The 20,591-nt window shown below is 43.2% G+C and overlaps 1 protein-coding gene across 1 annotated transcript in view; it reads right to left on the reverse strand.

Moving 5' to 3' along the window:
- Positions 1–20,591, reverse strand: part of LOC126475086 (low-density lipoprotein receptor-related protein 4) — a 633,185-nt gene that overhangs the window by 242,792 nt on the left and 369,802 nt on the right. Inside the window, exon 6 of the mRNA XM_050102652.1 lies at positions 14,082–14,244. Within this exon, the coding sequence (XP_049958609.1) occupies positions 14,082–14,244 (163 nt within the window). The remainder of the gene's footprint in view (positions 1–14,081; positions 14,245–20,591) is intronic.

Genomic DNA, 20,591 nt, shown 5'->3' on the forward strand with positions numbered 1-20,591 from the left:
ATGCCTGGGATAGATTGAAAAGGGCTGTTATACGGACGACGTGACCCACTCTGAGGGATCAACGCCGAATCGCCGTTGAGGAGTGGGACAATCTGGACCAACAGTGCCTTGATGAACTTGTGGATAGTATGGCATAACGAATACAGGCATGCAAGAGAACGTACTACTGGGTATTAGAGGTACCGGTGTGTACAGCAATCTAGACCACCACACTGAAGGTCTCGCTATATGGTGGTACAACTTGCAATGTGTGGTTTTCATGAGCAATAAAAAGGGCGGAACTGATGCTTATATTGATCTCTGTTCCAATTTTCTGTACAGCGTCCAGAACTCTCTGAACCGAGGTGATCCAAAACTTTTTTTGATGTGTGTAGAAGCTACCAGTCGGCAAGCGAGGCTGAGTGACAAGCAACAATGTACTTCTAGCGCCTCGGATGTTTACCATCTGACCGCAGGAACTATTTGAATGCGAAGTATCACACTCAGTTAAGCTTGTACACTAAAAAGGACTTGAAAAACTTGCCTTTAGATACCTCAGGACTATGGTTAATGGAATCTTTCCTACATCTGCCTATCTGGTTGCCACACACACTGTAATGTGTAACTGAACCTAAGGCTTCGATTAAAGAACTAGTAACTGGCTTGTTTCATGATTCATAGCCTGAAGTACCACATATTACTAAGTATACCCTATTCCTAATACGTAGAGTGCTAGGCTGATATGGCTGTTCCAGTAATTGATTGCAGCATCTAACAATCGCGTGTGGTTACAAACCTCGTCTGTTTTTTACGCTTATGTTAAATTTGTCTTAGGACTCTGTAGTTATAAATCGGTGGCTGTGCTCTTTGGCATGTTCATGTAAACACGCGAAAAGCATTAAAAACAGACCGAAACCCAACCCAGACTCTTATTTGCTTATTAACACTATATCTACCTCCTCATCCTGACATATAGTTCGTTTTGTACTATCACAAATCACGAAGACCCGAAAAATATTAGCTTGACCCCCGCCACTATCTAGCCTTCCGTAGGTAGGTACTTAAAACGGATGATATCAGATCTGACGACACCTCCAGTCTGCTTGTGAGATTCAAAGTAAGTACTTAGCGACCTGCATCGGGAGTTACGAGCGATGTTCTTTTTGCAGGACAAGGTTTCTTTTCGGTTACAGAAGATCCTGTTTTCTTTTTCTCCCTTCCCTGCGGTTTTCCTTCTCATCCTTACCCTTCTGTTTCTGTTCTAAAACATTCTTCACCGTCCGATTATAATTTTGGCGGAAACCATGTCATAAATGGGCATATGCATTTAGATACTTGCAGCACTGAATTCCAACACTAAAAAAAATAAAAAAAAAATAAAATTGGCTTGGTTTCATTGGGTGGACCACTGTCTGTAGTCGTGTTATATTATTCTATGATTTGACTTACAGTTTAGTCTCATGGCGTTAACCGAGGAGGAGCAAAATCTTCCACCGCGTCAACATTAGGACTGTATACCTATATTCTTGTTCCTTCAACAGCTTTTGCTGCCTTCCCCATACCGGCACTCCTGAAAAAAGCCGCCACAGTGGTGAGTACTCTTGCCTGCTGGTTCACTAGTTGACAAATGTATCGTTAGATTGCACCACACGAAATAATTTAGTACGCGCCCCAGTGCAGTGTGTTGGGTCCCTTGCTGCTCATGTTGTATATTAATGACCTTGCAGCCAGTGTTAATAGCGACCTCAGAGTTTTCGTAGATGATGCAGTTATCTGTAATGGAGTACTGTCTGAAAGAAGCTGCAAAAATGTCCAGCCAGATCCTGACAAGGTTTCAAAGTGGTCCAAAGATTGGCAACTTGCTTTGGATGATCATGATTGTAAAACTGTGCACTTCGCAAAACGAAAGAAAACGTAGTATCCAATGAGCAGAGGCCCGCACTGATATGAAAAACGCTATCCGCATCCGCAAGACTCTTATCCGCCTCTGCAAGTTCCTTATCTGCACCCGCAGGTATTTGAAGTTAGTCATGACAAAACACTCGTCAATCTTGTCAGCAAAAACATTTTATCTTTCGAAGTTTGAGACACGACAAGTCATTTTGCAAAAATGTTCAAATGTGTATGAAATCTTATGGGACTTAAGGTCATCAGTCCCTAAGCTTACACACTATTTAACCTAGATTATCCTAAGGACAAACACACATACCCATGCCCGAGGGAGGACTCGAACCTCCGCCAGGATTAGCCGCACAGTCCATGACTGCAGCGCTCCAGACCGCTCGGCTAATCCCGCGAGGCTGCCATTTTGCATACATTTTTCATTTGTTATGAAGATGATTCAGTAATTAGAGGGTAATAGCGGTGTGGATTACAATAACAATTTCCATATTAAAGTAAATCGAATCACAGTGATTGTACGTGTTGAACTTCTAGCTTCTTATCTTTAAATTTAACATGGTGCAGGACTTTCTTGTTTCTTTACTCTTTCTGTGTGTTCTTGGAAACGCGTAGCACGCTGGATTTGGAACAGGCAAGGCAGAGAATGCAACGAAAAAATGGGTCCACCTTGCCGTCAGCCCAGGGACGGCTGCGAGGTACACTGTACGTTTTACAATCGAGCCCTGCCCAGTGGCCGAACTGAGGCCGGGCAAGTGACCATCAGCAGGAGGCTGGCACTTTCTCGTGTTCTGCAGAGTGCTCTCCGGAGATAACCATCTTGTGCCTTTCGAGAGAAACGCGGCTTGAAGAAAATGATGACGTAGCCTCATGAGCAACTACCTACTTTCAGAGGACCTCTGACGCAAGGCTAGTTTCTGGGTGCAAAAACGCACGATTGATACAAATGCTAGTACCGTCAGGTAGATGGAGCCGAATCCGCTGCTTTTCGGAAATAGAAGGGGGTATTGTAATGTGTTTGAGGTTCTTATTGCGATGCGTTGTCTTGGCGGGATTTTCTACGCTTAAAGAAACTGTGATATTGATTGGCCGAGTATGCATAAGCTGCTATTTGTGGCCATGTCCTTTTTAGGGGGAAGAAACAGCAGGGTGTAAGATTCAGAAAAAAAAATCAGAGTTCATTTGGAGACAGGGAAGCGTACATATCTTTTGAACACCAGAAGAGTTCGTTTGGAAGCATAGAGGTATGCACATCTTGTGCACATCTAGAGAGTTGCCTGAAAGACGTGGAGGTGTGCCTATTTTAGCAGACGAGCAGCGACCGACGTCCTCTACCGCAGAGCCGTTAGCATGACGGCGGTATTCTGTAGATCTGTTGATAAACAGCCGCGCGGAGTGGCCGCACGTTTGAGGCGCTCTGCACGGATTGCGCGGCCCCTTCCGCCGGAGTTTCGAGTCCTCCCTCGGGCATGAGTGTGTGTGTTGTTCTTAGCATAAGTTAGTCTAAGTTAATTTAAGTAGTGTGTAAGTCTAGGGACCGACGACCTCAGCAGATTGGTCCCTTAGGAATTCACACACATTTGAACATTTAAACAACTGTTGATGTATAATTACGGTGGGCATAACTAGGGCGACAGGGCATTTTCTTGCTCCGCACTTGGTCAAGTCATTGCTTTTGTATTCACCTGATGATAAGAGTCCTCCATGCACCAGGCAGGCCGTGCGGGCAGTCGCCCCGCCAGGTGGACGTGCGTGAACAGCTCTCATCAAAACTGAGATACACTACTGGCCATTAAAATTGCTGCACCAAGAAGAAATACAGATGATAAACGGCTATTCATTGGACAAATATATTATACTAGAAATGACATGTGATTACATTTTCACGCAATTCGGGTGCATAGATCCTGAGAAATCAGTACCCAGAACAACAGCTTCTGGCAGTAGTAACGGTCTTGGTACGCCTGGGCATTGAGTCAAACAAAGCTTGGATGGCGTGTACAGGTACAACTGCCCATGCAGCTTCAACACGATACCACAGTTCATCAAGAGTAGTGACTGGCGTATTGTGACGAGCCAGTTGCTCGGCCACAATTGACCAGACGTTTTCAATAGGTGAGAGATCTGGAGAATGTGCTGGCCAGGGCAGCAGTCGAACATTTTCTGTATCCATAAAGGCGCGTACAGGACCTACAACATGCGGTCTTGCATTATCCTGCTGAAATGTCGGGTTTCGCAGCGATCGAATGAAGGGTAGAGCCATGGGTCGTAACATATCTGAAATGTAACGTCCACTGTTCAAAGTGCCATCAATGTGAACAAGAGGTGACCGAGACGCGTAACCAGTGGCACCCTACACCATCACGCCGGGTGATACGCCAGTATGGCGATGACGAATACACGCTTCCAATGTGCGTTCACTGCGATGTCGCCAAACACGGATGCGACCATCATTGCTGTAAACAGAACCTGGACTCATCCGAAAAAAATGATGTTTTGCCATTCGTGCACACAGGTTCGACGTTGAGTACACCATCGCAGGTGCTCCTGTCTGTTCAAATGGTTCAAATGGCTCTGAGCACTATGGGAATTAACATCTGAGGTCATCAGTCCCATAGAACTTACTTAAACCTAACTAACCTAAGAACATCACACACATCCATGCCCGAGGCAGGATTCGAACCTGCGACCATAGCGGTCGCGCGGCTCCAGACTGAAGCGCCTAGAACCACTCGGCCACTCTGCCGGCGCTCCTGTCTGTGATGCAGCGTCGAGGGTAATCACAGCCATGGTCTCCGAACTGATAGTCCATGCTGCTGCAAACGTCGTCGAACTGTTCGTGCAGATGGTTGTTGTCTTGCAAACGTCCCCATCTGTTGACTCGGGGATGGAGACGTGGCTGCATGATCCGTTACAGCCATGCGGATAAAATGCCTGTCGTCTCGACTGCTAGTGATACGAGGCCGTTGGGATCCAGCACGGCGTTCCGTATTACCCTCCTGAACCCACCGATTCCATATTCTCCTGACTGCCATTGCTTCTCGACCAACGCGAGCAGCAATGTCACGATACGATAAACCGCAATCGCGATAGGCTACAATCCGACCTTTATCAAAGTCGGAAACGTGATGGTACGCATTTCTTCTCCTTACAAGAGGCATCACAACAACGTTTCACCAGTCAACGCCGGTCAACTGCTGTTTGTGTATGAGAAATCGGTTGGAAACTTTCCTCATGTCAGCACGTTGTAGGTGTCGCCACCGGCGCCAACCCTATGTGAATGCTCTGAAAAGCTAATCATTTGCATATCACAGCATCTTCTTCCTGTCGGTAAAATTTGGCGCTGTAGCACGTCATCTTTGTGGTGTAGCAATTTTAATGGCCAGTAGTGCATTTCCTTGTGTACCACGGAGTCAGACGAGGTCTCTACAGCGCCTGAGGGCGCCAACTTCGCCGACAGTCAGCGTGGCTGTCGCAGAAGAAAGTGCTGTACGCAGGGCAGTATTTTGATATGCCAGGTCATGTGCCCTAGCAGCACCAAGCGGATATCCATCCACGCCCGACTATTTAGGCCACCGCCGGACTGTGCTAAGTCAGTTACATCCTAGACCGCGAATCGAGAGTACCAGCAGTTCCGTCCAGCCGCATCAGCAGTTCAGTTGCAGCACTATAAGTTGCCAGTATCAACAGTTTCGCCTCAGCGCTCCACGCCGGCAGACCCGGTCAGCAACGGAGCACTTCAGCCGTCACATCGCCGCCTGCTACGAAACTAGTGTTCGTCTTGTAGGCACATCACAGACAACGTCATAGGGGGTACATTTTTGTGTGGGTATTTATCAAAGGGCATTATAACCGAGTTACATCTTTTCAATAAAGTTAATCTTTTAAAAATGCCTTTGATCATTCCTAAGTATGTGGATACTTCAGCTGCGATCACCTGCCTCAGGTCCAACAACGCTCTGATGGATGTGTGAGTTTCTCAGTCCAACTATCATGACAACAGTAGCTTTTCTGTTCGGGTTAAAAATTCGAGAATAATTTTTGGAGCGTAGGTTGCGTCAGAGGCGCGTGCTTCTTGCTGATTCAAGTAAAGCTGAAAACCACTAAATCCATTAGTTAGAGTTCACATAAAGTGTTTCTCAAACATTTCATATTCGTTCATTATCCGATCGGATTCATTGCATTTTTAAATGAATAAATTACTGAGTTAATGCAAAGATTGTTTCTGTTAATACCTTCCGTTCATATAAAAAATATTTCTTAGTAATATTCCACTTTAGGATCCACAGCTGGGGCCATAAATCAGTCGCGTTATCCATTAAAGTTGTACATACAAATTATAGCTTGGGTCTTGCACGAAGCTTTGCAAGCTGTTTGTGGCAATGGATTTATCGAGACGGCGCGGTCCCCTATTGATGCGGAGAGCAAGTAACGAGGAGTGTGTGTCACGGAGCAGGAGAACAGGAATCTCCGGAGTGGCCACAGCAGAGGCTCGGACAACTCGTGGGGGCGCTACGAATATGAGGTCGGCGATCACGTGTGGCGTGACGGACAGATCGCAAGGCTCCACTACACAGGGTGCATCAAAAAGACTCATCCGATTTGACACCTCTATGTTTCTGAAACTAATAAACATATACAATGAACTTTGTTTTTTGATTAACGGGAAACTCGAAAAGTTTTTTTTCATACCTTTTCATAGGTATTCAGTATGCCCCCTTGAGATGCACGGCATATGTCAATGCGGTATTCAAATTGGTCCCACACCACAGCGAGCATGTCTTGAGTTACAGCTTCCACAACTGCTGTTGCACGATGTCTCAGTTCATCGATTGTTTTTGGTAACGGAGGCACATAAACAGAGTTTTTTATAAACCCCACAAGAAATAAACACACGCAGTAATGTCCGGTCACTTTGGAGGCCAGTAATGTAAGTCTGAATCATTGGGTCCAGTAATCCTTTGATTTAAAAATTCCCGCACTTCCAGATACTGCTACCTAGCGGGAACCATGTAAAACTTGAGAGTTTGCTCTTTCCAACAGTACATTGTCCACCCACATGCCTCAAATAATATAATAGATATAATTTTTTAAAACTGAATGATTCTTTTTGATGCAGCCTGTACTTCTGATTGCTCACAGCAAGCGGCAATGCTCCGCAGTCTGCCTGCCCACTTGACTGTTCACAGAAAACAGCGCTCTAGGATCAGCCTGCTCTAGAATAATATTACAATAGAGCGTCGATTATCCGAAATAGTTTGGGGACATGGGGTTAGGAAATTCTGTTTACTCGGATACTCGATCTGTATACTTATATTTCTCAAATTTCCAGAAAAAATTACATGTATTTATAATAACGTGATCTCTTTTATTATTATAAAGGTACGTGTAATGAGAATGTATGCAGTACAGCTTAGTAAACAAAAATCTATAATGCATATTCCTTTTATATGTACAGTACATATGCATAGAATTAATGTTTAAAACAATTCTTAATTTTCGTCTGTCTAAGCAAGCCTACCCGCTTAGGAGCAGCTATAGATTTACTTCAAACTTTGTACACCTTTAGTAGGCCATTAAAACAACATGATGGGCAAGCAGTAAGGTGCAATATTCTGACAATTCCGAGAAAATCGCAAGAGATGTTTTAGGCGTCTATTATGTAACTGGTGTATCTGTGGGTAGGGGCTGGACGTTAGAATTCATGGTGGTCAAGTGGTAAGCGCTCGAGCCTCCTAAGACGAATGTGCATGAAGTGACAATTCGACTCTCGCACCGACTTATCTTTAATCAATATTTTTTCATAACTGGTCATTTTATTTAATTTATACCACATTTGAGAGGTAACATAATTTTTAAAAAACCACGTCTATTTGCATGAAGTTTTAGTGATTTTCATGTTATTTGGTCACTTCCTACTTTTAATTAAATTTAATTATTAGAACAAACATATTTATAAATACCGACAAGTTAATAGTTTTCCTGTAATAGTTTTCCTGAAAATGTATGCCAATCGTTTGGGATATCCCTTATACATGCAACCTGGCAAGGTACCCGGAACTACTTTGCACCTCTACGCTTCGAGCTACAGACACGGAGGTTGGCCCCATTTGGCAGTTAACCTGCGTAGCGGTGAGACGTTGCTAATGCAGCAAGAACAAATAGTGTAGGTGTAAATATTTTTAAGATCGGAGAATTTATATTTGTACTACAAAAATTAAGGTTTGAGTGGGAGTCGAACTGTCGCCTCATATACGTTCGTCTTACGATGTTCGAACGCTGATTACCCTTTTCTTTTTCCTCATCGTTTTGTTCGGTGTTGTTCACTGAGATTGGTGTGGGCAGACGTCACATGGCTTCCGCTCAAGTTGATCGTTCATTCCTTTATCCAGTGATTTTACTACACAGGGAAAACAGCCCTCTGACCGAATACGCTGAGCTACCGTGCCGGTACCACTGAACCACCGTGAACTGTAGCATCCGGCACCTATGCACAGATACCTCAGTTACATAACAGACGAGTAAAACTTATTTCGGAATTGCCAAAGTTTGAAAGTCTTATAATGCCTTGATCCATGGGCTGTAGCATGGAGGTTACCTTAGGTGGAAAAAACACCACATTTATGAACTCGTCCTTTTCAAGGTGGTGCTGTGTCAAGGAGGCTTAATGTTTTCTCCCTTTGCCATTCATAACTGTTGAACTTTTACAGAGAGTACAAAACCGTCCATAAACAATACCGTGAAAATCGTTCAGTCAATCTAGGCGCTCTTTCGTGAGGTGTAAACAACTGACATTGCACGCATATTAAAGTTTTTGAAACAACGCGGTTTTCTCACTTTTACTAATGCTGAGCATAGGCTACCGATCGATAACAGTATCATTAGCGCAAGCTAAAGCAGTAGTACAACCTTTGTTTATTTTAGGACCAGGTGCTGCTAATTCACGACGAGAAGCAAGAAGTTTTCTTGTCAAACTTTTTCAGTTGGGGCAATCGTTAGCACTATAAACGTTTTCATGACCATAATCTTCTTCTCTCAATACAGCCCTTAGTCTGATTTTGAAAGAATCAGCTGCTGAAGAATTGGCAGACAGATTTCTTCTTGCATTTGAAGCTCACGTCGTCACTTAAAGCAGTTTAACCAGGACGTCCTTGCCTTAAAATTTGAGTCCTCCAAGATTTTCATTAAAATGAATTGCTTTTTCACATAGAATGTGACCAGAGATAGGTTCTCCCTGTGACCTTTCGTGTATGAACCACTTGTAAACAACAGCATCTAGATCCGAGCTCGTGGCGAGCTTCATACTTTTACGACTTGTCGATCCATCAATAGTACCAAGATTAAGTATAAAGTTCATGATTCTCATCTTTTATTTTTAACTGTCTACTTACCAATTTTGTACTCATTAGGTAACATGGTTGCAAATTTACCTTCCTCTAAGCTTTTCCGGGTTCGCTTCCCGGCGGGGTCAGGGAGTTTCACCTGCCTCGTGATGAATGGGTGTTTGTATTGTTCTCATCATTTCATCATCATTCATGAAAGTGGCGTAATTGGACTGAGAAAAGGTTGGGAATTTGTACGGGCGCTGATAACCGAGCAGTTGAGCGCCGCACAAACCAATCATCATCATCTTTTTATTAATCTCGTATTTATCTATGATAGAAAGGACAACACGTTTGCGGTTAGGCGTAGGTACGTAATTGACAGTGGTCATTATTTAGATTCATAATATTTCACAAATTTAATTTTGAAGTGAAATATTCTTGTTGGGAATTATAAAAATACTAACTGTAAGGTAATTAACTTGAGCATGTCTAACTTACTGTCTTCTTGTGCGCCCTCATCTCCTATCAACGACTTCTGCAGGCAGTTCTAAAGACCAGGTCTTATATACAGGGTGGTCGGAAATTCTCGTTACAAACTTCTAGGACATGTAGAGCGTAGTGAGTACATAACATTTTGAATAGGAACCCATGTCCAGAAACGTATCGTTTCCATTCTACGACAGTTTCAATGCAGATGATTATCTCATCCACACCTACGTGAGGAATGTACTTAGGCGTGACCCAGTACAATTTTTGCAATCTATTTGAAAAGAATACTGACTCGTTCCGTTATTACGTACGCATTTGCATTACAACTTACACCTTATGGTTTACATTAGTCGGCAACAAGGAGGACCCAGCACCTACGGCACCAGCCGCAACGTACCGAAGCATTACAACAGCGGCTCGATGTGGCGACCACCAACGTTGTTATACAGATTGTACCTGCGAAGCATGTTCTGGTACACTCTCTCCATCCCACCTGGTGTCTCTTCATTGTCTTGTGCAGCGGCCAGAACTCGTGCCAGCAGATCTTCCTCTGTCTCTAGAGGTGTCTCATAAATTAGCCTCTTCATACGACCCCACGGGAAGTAGTCCATAGGGGCTAAATCCGGCGACCGTGGAAAACGTTCGTGGTACAGCCGACTAGCAGCTCTTCCGTTATCTCCAACCTTGCATGTCTGTGTATTCCGCAAACGGGTACTGCACCATGTTTCCTCTATCGGTGATGCACTGGTATTGACTCGATCTCACAGCACTATCCAAAATTTTCTGTACTCACTACACTCTAAATGTCCTAGAAGTTTGTAACGGGGATTTCAGACCACCCTGTATACAGCTCGACAAGAACTTGTTAACTACTGTGTATCTTTTCTTCTTATCAATGATACCTCCTAGAGTCTTGTACTCTAGCACAATATTGAGGATATGCGGTGAGGAGGAGAGCCTCATACTCGTATATTGACGAACTGCTGTTACAATGTTTGGGCCTGTGTCGGCAACAAACATAACGCTCTTCGTAGTGCTGAATAACTCGAACGACCTTAATATCTCTCAAAGTTCATGTGTAATATTTTCACCAGCTTTTTTATTTCCTTTAATCTCACGCTTGAAATCTCTGGTGCACAGTAAGTACTTTCGATTCTTCATTGCTAATGTAAGTAAAATCACTGCCATGTAGTTCATTTTACGATATGAAACACACCATATATCGACTGCTATTACCCCTGATATTTTTCTGAAAATATTTTTCACTTCCGTAGAAACAGTTTCATGCAGATGGTCAGCGGTTTCCTTTAAATTTCCCGAAATGGTAGTTCGATACGACATTGGCATTGACATTCACTGAATCTTACTTGGCCCCCACGTCAATAAGGCACTACGCCGTCTCGAGAAATCCATTTCCACACACATTTTCTGACAAGATTGATCAATTTTTTTGGCAGCTATTTTCAAATTCGGCAGACTTCAAGAACCTATATGTTTCTCTTAGTAATTAAAAAAGTAATTATAACACTTTGTCAGTCTCACAGGCATGTTTTAACAAATAGTCCTTGTTTTGTGTCCAGCGTAAGAATACACTATTTTATACGCAAAACGAGCCACTGTATCTCATTGCCGTCAAATACATTAGCAAGTTTTTTCCAAATCGCTTTCTCGCAATAATGTGAAAGCACCTTCTCTGACTTTACATGAAATATAGTCCATGGCCTGCATTTTATGAAAACGCCGTCAAACGGTTCAAATGGCTCTGAGCGCTATGGGACTTAACATTTGAGGTCATCAGTCCCCTAGAACTTATAACTACTTAAACCTAACTAACCTAAGGACATCACACACATCCATGCCCGAGGCAGGATTCGAACCTGCGACCGTAGCGGTCGCGCGGTTGCAGATTGAAGCGCCTAGAACCGCTCGGCCACACCGGCTGGGCAAAACGTCGTCACTAACGCTTTTTCTGACGTATTCGTGGTCACTCAAGTCACTTCAAAACGTTAACGCAAGGTAGCAGAAACTTGGCAACTCGCACTTCTTAGGTAGCCAGTCTACAATGCCGATTAAAATAGCCTCATACATTGAGTGCGGATAACACAATTTGACGAGAAGTATATAATAAGATTGATATTGTACTTTACTTTTTAAATACAAAGCAATTATTATTGCAGATATTGGCAGATAACTCGCCGACATCCGTAACAGGGCACGCTTTTATTCGCAGGTAACAATTACTGCGGATATCTGCATATGAGCAGACTTTTTTCCTGTGGCTATTATATCAATGAATCATAGCTGGAATAGGTCAACTCATACAAATTCGTAGGAGTTGAAATCGAACGATCACATACGTTCAGACGCTGGTGGCACACTTCGGCTTATTGGTAGAAGAATACCAGGGAAATGCAGGTAGTCTACAAAGACGATTGCTCGTGCAACTCATCCTAAAACATTGCTCAACTTTGAAGTATCCGTCCCAAGTAAGACCAACTGGGGATATTGGACGTATACAGAGAATCGCAGCACGAATGGTCACAGGTTTGTTTGATCGGTGGGAGAGTGTCACAGTGATGCTGAAGAAACTGAACTAGCAGAATCTTTAAGATAGACGTAAACTATACCGAGGAAGCCTACTTACAAAGTTTCAAGACCTGGCAGTAAACGAAGACTCTAGCAATATACTACAAACCTCTACATATCGCTCCCATAGGGATAGTGAGGAGAAAACGAAATTAATTACAGCACATACAGAGGCATTTAAATAGACATTCTTCAAACGCGCTCCATATGTGAATGGGTCAGGAAAACGCCGTAACAAGTGGTAAAATGGGACGTACCCTCTGCCACGCACTTCACACTGGTTCGCTGAGTATAGATGTACATGAAAATGTAGAGATCCTAACACACCGTGAGACTGAATGACCGTCTGGCGTGGTGCCATGTGGTACTGTCGGGTAGACCTACCACAGGAGGTTTTAGCTGATTCACCTATGGCGACACTACTATTCTAGTGCACTACTAGTTTCAAGATTGTTGTCGCTGCCTGCGGCATATTTTTTGTGTTGGCCTATGATGTAATCAATCTGAGTAATAAGATTTTCTATGGTCTTACGTGGGTGTTCAAATCGTCTCTGTCAAGTAGCTGCTGTTCTTGCTTTTTGAGTGTTATGTCAGAAAAATTAATCAAGCGTTCATGGAATGTATGGTGTGTAAGTGTGTCTCAGGTTCAGAGCTATTTTCGTTCATGAGTTTTTTTAATTTCTGAACAAAGGACAAAAAAACAGAAATTACCGAACAAGGTACACAGAGCACATGAGAGCTCTAAAGAGTGACAGTACATATTCCACTTTCGCAGAATACCTAATGAACAAAAACCATAACCCCCACAATATCGAAAGTGATCCACGCATTCTGAAACACAGCAACAATTTATACTGACAAATAACAATAGAAGAAAATTATTACATACAAAAGGCTACAGTGGAAGGGAAAAACGTAATATATGAAAATACAACACTTTGCAACAACACACTCTTTACTGCTCTGAGACGACTGACACAGGACACAGAAGAGAAAACACACACACGCAACAGAAAATCTCCCCCAGCACACACAGACACTTAAATAAGGAACAGAAATCGTCAGAACTCCTGATACAATTTCCATAGCCTTATCTCAAGGTGAGATACATTTCTCGGGACGCACGCAAACAGCAAGATGAAGTAATGTTCTGGATTACGGACGAAGTGCGAAAGTTATGTTTTTCTGTGTCTGAAAGTAGCTGCAAGCTGTCCAACGAACGTGAGTACACGACGTATACAGCAAAACTGTAGCCACAACATTACCGCAATCCCAATTGTATAATGCTGACATACTACGTTCGCGTTTTTGTATTTCTTTACTAATAGCCGCTGAGACAGTTGCAGATGACATGATGTATGTCGAGAAATACGGCAACAGAAAACACAGAAAATATGCCGCAAACAGCGACAGCAATCTTAAAACCATGCTGTGACGTAGAGTAAATAAGGTATTATGAAAGTATTCATAGAAAACAATATTTAAAAAACAAACAGTACATATGTAATAACGTTTTACAACGTTTCATAACTATGCTATTTCTGTTTCAGAATTAAAGAACCCACTGATGGTGGCGATATTTGTCGCTAAAACTAGTTTGGGGAATAATTAAATAAATAAATAATAAAAGTGTTTTGCATCGAGGCGGACCCACAATTCCGCTATTGTTGGTTTTGAATGCAAACACGGACCGATGGAAGAGATCTAAGGTAAAATTATTGTTGTTGCGACTTAATAGCGTCGTTCATTTTGATAACGATAAGCGTAGCTGGGGGCAGGAACAGACTGTTAACTTGTGCTGACCTAAATTCTCCAGGGCTGCAGCTGGTCCCCATCTCCGGGCAGTCGTCTTCATCGCTCCAGTCTCCGCAATCGTCGTCTCCGTCGCAGCGAAACTCGATACTCACACAGCGAGGGGTTGAGCATAGGAACTCGCCATCCTCGCAAGCCAGAGGTCCAACAGCAGCTGCAAGGAAGACAAGAGCTCAGTTCTCTCCATAATGACTAAAATTTACTATTTACATGAAACCGATCAAACTGAATGATACAACTGATATATTCATCCCGTCTGCCTTGACACGGTGATTTAAAACAATTTTGAGAGCCTTTAAGAAGCATCTCGAATCACAGTACGAGCAATGCGTTTCTCAGTCATGACAGATGAAACGAACACGATGTTCGAGGCTGCCTCTTAAATACTCAGTTGGACAAACAAGGGAGCTTGGGGGTTAACGTTCCGTCGACGACGAGATCATTAGAAAGGATCTCAAGCTCGGTTTGGGGAAGGAAATCGGCCGTGTCCTTTTCAGAGGAAAATGAATTATCTATTTGCCTTAAGACATTTAGAGCAGCCATGAGAAACCTAAATCTGGATGGGCCGTGATTTGGTCAGCCGTTCTCCCGAATTTGTTTCCAGTATCACCACTGCGACACCTACTCCTGTCGTCTGGATTCAGATCCGTGTAAAGTGGACCATGGAAGTACTTCAAAACAGCTGGCTACTAAAATTGCAACACTAGGAAGGACAGCAAAAACGAAATTTTGCATTTTGTGCGTATACAGGATTACATTTGTAGGTAACTTAGAGATACAGAGCGCGCGAAGTTTAGTACTGACGTCTACTACCTCTGCTAGTAACAAGAACACTGATTCTACCTGAGCTTGGATCACGGATGTGGGTACGTCATTCTGTGCTGCTTCAACTTTGTAGCAGGGTTCATAATCGTAGTGGGTGGCGAGGGGTGGTGTGTCAGTCTCTCGTCATCCCATGACCATTTGTTTTCAATGGATTTTCTGGAGAGCATCCAGCCAAGGACAACCCTATGAATCGAACTAAGTCACAACAGCACAGAGAAACATATGGTCCTGCGTTATCGTGTTGAAACACATCACGGAGACCTCGAAGGGCACAGCCACCGGTGTTAACCAACCAGATACGTAATGCTTACTGTTCGAATTATGGGCTGTGCAAATCAGAGGTGATCGTGTTGTGCACCTAATGGCATCACATGCCATCACGTGTGGTTGCTGGGTCTATACGACGAAGACGAATTCAATCTAACACGTTTATTCTACTCGGAGCTTCCACAAACAGATACGTCCATCATGACGCTGTACACTAAACCACTCGTGCGTCCACAGTTGTCCTTGGGTGCACGGGTGTCTGCACGCCTCTCTCTGCTGCCACATCAATGGAAGCCGCAGTAATGGTAGCCATCTGACAGTGCGTGGTGCTCCAGACGTCACTGCATTCCTTGACTGAAGGTATATGATGTACTTGTACAATCTTGCACGGCCGAATGAAGTTTATGCCCTCTCAGGCACTAGCCTCGCGTGGCCACTGAGACATAGCATGGAGTCGAGGGTTCGTTATTTTTATATTTTTGGGCGCGGCTGTACAGTTTGTTGCTGCCTCCACCCTCCTGCCCCCACTCTGCAAATATTACTTGCGGTCATTCATACTTTTAGCGTGGCACAGGTGTCTATGATTTTAATAATTATAATAACAATAAAATATATGAATGTTTTAATACAGTAATAATTTGTTTACAGCAGTACTTGCTGCATCGCTTTAGCATAACACCCAAGAAATTGCACTAGTCGAAAAATTTCTGAATAACATGAGTCATGCAATTAATTTAAGAACTGCAGTATAACAGTAAGAAACTTTCGAAACTTTAACAAAGATGCACAACATAAAACCGAATTGTGCACTCCCATAATCAGTTTTTCACTTCGTACTAAGACTGTGAACAGGGATCTGAGCACTACGGCTATGTGAGTGTGCAAATGTGACGAAGAGGCTTTTTCTTTCTGTCGTTTCCGCCTATTTCCAGTCTTTCTGGTTTAATTTTTTCCTTAGTGCAGAATGTTTCCGTTTCTGTCTTCCCTTACTCAGCTTTCTGTGGTTTTCGGTTTTACCTGAGTATTTACGAATTATTGTTGATAGCAGGTATTGTGAGCCTAAAATAGTGCGCCTTTGCCTGGCTTTCGTTGCCGGTCAGAAATCCAGCCGCGTAATCATGCGCCCCCACACAAGCGACTGAAAAGTATCCTGTGTTAAATGCATCTTGTAATTTATGTAATAATACCTCGACAATGCCGAGACTCTTCATACTGATGCTACTCTATTCTCTGAAAGTTAGTTGTTAAATTTTTAAACTGATATACAGGGCGATTCAGCTAAGCTTCAAATACACGGTCCAGTCACATTAATGTGACCGACACCTATGTTTGACGTCAGTGTGTAATAACCACTCACAGACACCAGATGGCAGCACCAGCAGTGGAGGGTATATAAAGCCTGTTAGGGGAAAGCGGAAAACAGTGCAGTCATTGCCGTAACGCGGAAAGGGAGCGATACATCTGACGTCCAAAAGCACATGATCATTGGCTTGCGGGCCAAGGATGGAAGCATTTCAGTCTCGGCTACGTTTATAAAATGTTCGCGTGCCACCGTCGTTAAGCTATACCGTGCTTAACGAAATGGCGCTATCCAAAATAGCGTCGAGGCAATTGTGGTGCACCACGGCCCATAGATGACGGGGATGAATAGCGGCTACGAAGATATGTAAGGGCGAACAGAAGAGCAACTGTTGAGCAACTGACCGCCAAGAGGCTACCAACAGTGATTCCTCAACGACCATGCAGCGTACGTTGCTGCGACTGGGCCTCCACAGCAGGTACTTGGTTCATGCACCGATGCTGATTGCTATTCATCGGCGACGAAGGTTGGAATTTGCACGCTAGTGCCGCAACTTGACATCCAGTGAGTGCCGACAGGTGGCTTTTCATTTGTATCAAGTTTTATGCTCCATTGGACAGAAACATCTGAAACCAAATACGCTACAACAATCGTCGGAAGGATCCAGGCTGGAGGAGAGAGCGTTATGGTCTGGGGAATGTATTCTTGGCATTCTCTGGGTGATCTCGTCATTCAGGAAGTCACAATGAATCAACACAAGCATGCACCTATCCTTGGAAACCACGCCCACCCCTAAATGCGAATTGTTTTTGCTCGGCACGCTGGCATCTACCAGCAGGACAATGCAGCATGTCACTCAGCTTGTACTGTGCGTGCATAGTTCAAAGAGCGCCGGGATGAGTTTACTGCACTCCCCTGGCCACCAAACTCCCTGTATTTAAATCCAATAGATAATCAGTAGCGCCACCTCGACCTGTCTCTTCGCGCGTCAGCCGATAAACCTAGCGCAGCTGGCCGTAACACTAGTCTTCTCCTCTCCACAGCCATGCCGATAACTTCCAGAGTCTAAGTGAATCTCTTGCTGCACTTCTTGCACCGGTCCACGATGTTAAACGTTTGTATTCTGGCTTTTGTCAGTTGGTCACATTAATGTGACTGGACAGTGTGTATCCCGAACATTTTAATATACCATAACAATTTTTTCACCCAAATGAATTGTTAAAAAAAACCTCCATAAATAACATATAGTCTTTTTCTCCTAGTTATACTAATTACAAAGATTCGCTTTTTCAAATAGGGCTATGGTAATTTCTGCTGATATTATCGCAGCTATAAACAGATGAATTCAACGGCGTTATACTCTTCAAGATCCGCTTTGCATTTTCGGTGAAATTTCAAAATTTAGAACTTAGAATTTATCTGTTTTGTACAAAGAAAATGAAGTAGTAGGTTAGGTTGATTCACCAGTTAACTGCAGTAACTGTTCTGCTCTCGTTTCCGTCAGAGATTTGAAAGAAAGGTGCTCATCAAAACTTGAATGGATTTGTGAGAGAGGGAACTGAGGTTTAAAGAATGTTAAATAACTTAGCGTCATAGGTTTAATGTCAACATACAAAACTGCGCTGCAAAATTATATCAGCAACAAAAAGAAATCACAAAATATTGTGGTCATGGATAATTTCTTAATATATCGATCATGTTACGAAGTATTCGAAATGATCTCCACATACCGCAATACGCGTTTGCGGTTACTCTTGCAAGTGTGTCCGAAGTGACAAGAGATTGCCGTGATACCATTGCACATGCTCCAACGATGCGTTCTTGGGTCGTCGGAACTTGTGCGTTGACTTCGTGTCTACAATCCAGTGAAAAAAATTCAGAGGCGTCAAGGCAGGCCAACTGATAACGCTATCACGTCCTATACAGCGACCGGGTAAAAAGAAATGGTTCAAATGGCTCTGAGCACTATGAGACTTAACATCTACGGTCATCAGTCCCCTAGAACTTAGAACTACTTAAACCTAACCAACCTAAGGACAGCACACAACACCCAGCCATCACGAGGCAGAGGAAATCCCTGACCCCGCCGGGAATCGAACCCGGGAACCCGGGCGTGGGAAGCGAGAACGCTACCGCACGACCACGAGATGCGGGCGACCAGGTAAAAGCTGTGTGAACACTCTCCTACCCATGAGCGGATATGGAATCGGACACCTATCGTACCCGTACCATGTCCTCGCTTGTGAATAGGGTGTGCCCTGTGTTTTCTTCCAGTAATCTACGGTGTAGTAAGATTAAAAGAGGAGTTAACTCGGCCACAAATTCGACATAAAACCTAACGATTCCTGCTGTTTCTCAGCGCCACTGGCACTAATATCTACTTCACTTACCTTTACAGTAATGTACGAGAAGGAGCGCGCTTTGAAAAATACGTCGAGGTGCTACAATCCCTTGAAAATGCGTTTAACGACCGATTCGAGGTAATGTGCCGGTATATGACATACAGCTAAATAAAGGAGATTGCGATACATATGCAAGTGCAACATTACATTACAACCAATAGTACACATTACAAGTTTATTAAAATCTATCGCATTTTAGTACTTCGAAACAACGGCTTACATTACTTTCATTTATTAACATTGGCTTCGTTATTGTTTCAGAAAATTACCTACCTGCAGCCAATTCTCGATGTTTTTGTGAAACCTTCTTCGATGGATATTGAAAGTGCACCTTCAGATTTACATTTCGAACTAATTGATTTGCAAAGCGTTGTTCACCGAAAGGACGTGTTTTACAGTACAAATGATTTGCTCCAATTCTACCAGAAATTGCCGTAAGAAGAATTTCCCAAGTTACACAGAGAAGCAGCGAAGATTGTTTCTATGTTGTTTGGTTCCACTTGTGTACGTGAAAGGTTTTCTTCTGTTTTGTCTTGTACAGAAACTAGATTGCGTGCGAGTATTTCTAATTGTAATTTAAAAAATTCTCTCAGAATTGTTGTCAGCCAATCTCTTGTTCCAGATCTTAGTAGCATAATTGCAAATAAAATAAAGAGCACATAGGAAGATACATTTGTGTTGAAACCAAATTTAAAATTGTTACCATTACAGTTATTATATAAATCTCTTTTGTACCGGTACACCAAACTAAGCTCTCCAACTAGTGTACATTAGTATTTGACAATGACGAAGACAACAGGGCAAAAGCTTTGAAACAGGTCGAGACAGGCGGCGCGAGCGACACAAGCTAAGGAAGTGAGAGGTAGCGCTGTTGCGCAAAGCCGAGGAGTGGGGGGTCTGCACCGTTGTCAACATAGCGCAGCCGTCTTCTGCACTCCGCACTGTGCGATGCACCGGTGCATGCACCTTGTGCGGCCCTGGTCTACGAACTTGTGTTTTCTAGTGACTGTAGTGAAGACACGGTACGGTCATTCTGAACTTGTATCAATTCGTCAGTCAGTAATCGTGGGTCATTTAGTGTGTTCTGAACCCAAAGTTCACGTGTGCAGTTTCATATAGCTACAGCAAAGCCTGGGAGCAAAGATAAGTTTTGTTGCACCTAATAAAGTATTAATTATTCAGAGTGTTCTAATTAACTGCATTATGACTAGTCATCTCAGTGTCCAAGAAGTCGGGCACAACAACCCCGACTCCAATAGGAGCTTGCTGTTTCTTATGCCCACAGTATTTCTCTCCTGTTAGTAACTTGGTTGAAATCGATCCAGGAGTTTAGGAGGAGCTTCTTACCCCTGGCTTTTTCCACATACGCACATGTTATATAGACCTCACATATATTTTAAATATTTCACACATGGTTGTACACATATTTTACCTGTATCTCTTTCCAATTTCGCCCTGCAGTTTTATTTTCACGTAGTTCATTGGATATGACATTATATCTCCTCAACTATGTGCCGCACAATGGTATGTTTTTGGAAGGTACAATCAGTGGTATATGGGATTACTGTCAAATACTTGAAAATCATATTTCGGTTATTTGCGCGCGGTGAGTTACAGTGCTTTTTTACTCCCATCCCCATCCCTCTGAGGGATACGTGGTTCTTACGCTCACAGGGGTTTTTTTTAGACAGTAAGAATATATGTACC

The sequence above is a fragment of the Schistocerca serialis genome, chromosome 4 (assembly GCF_023864345.2).
Source record: "Schistocerca serialis cubense isolate TAMUIC-IGC-003099 chromosome 4, iqSchSeri2.2, whole genome shotgun sequence".
In the NCBI taxonomy this organism is placed as follows: domain Eukaryota; kingdom Metazoa; phylum Arthropoda; class Insecta; order Orthoptera; family Acrididae; genus Schistocerca; species Schistocerca serialis.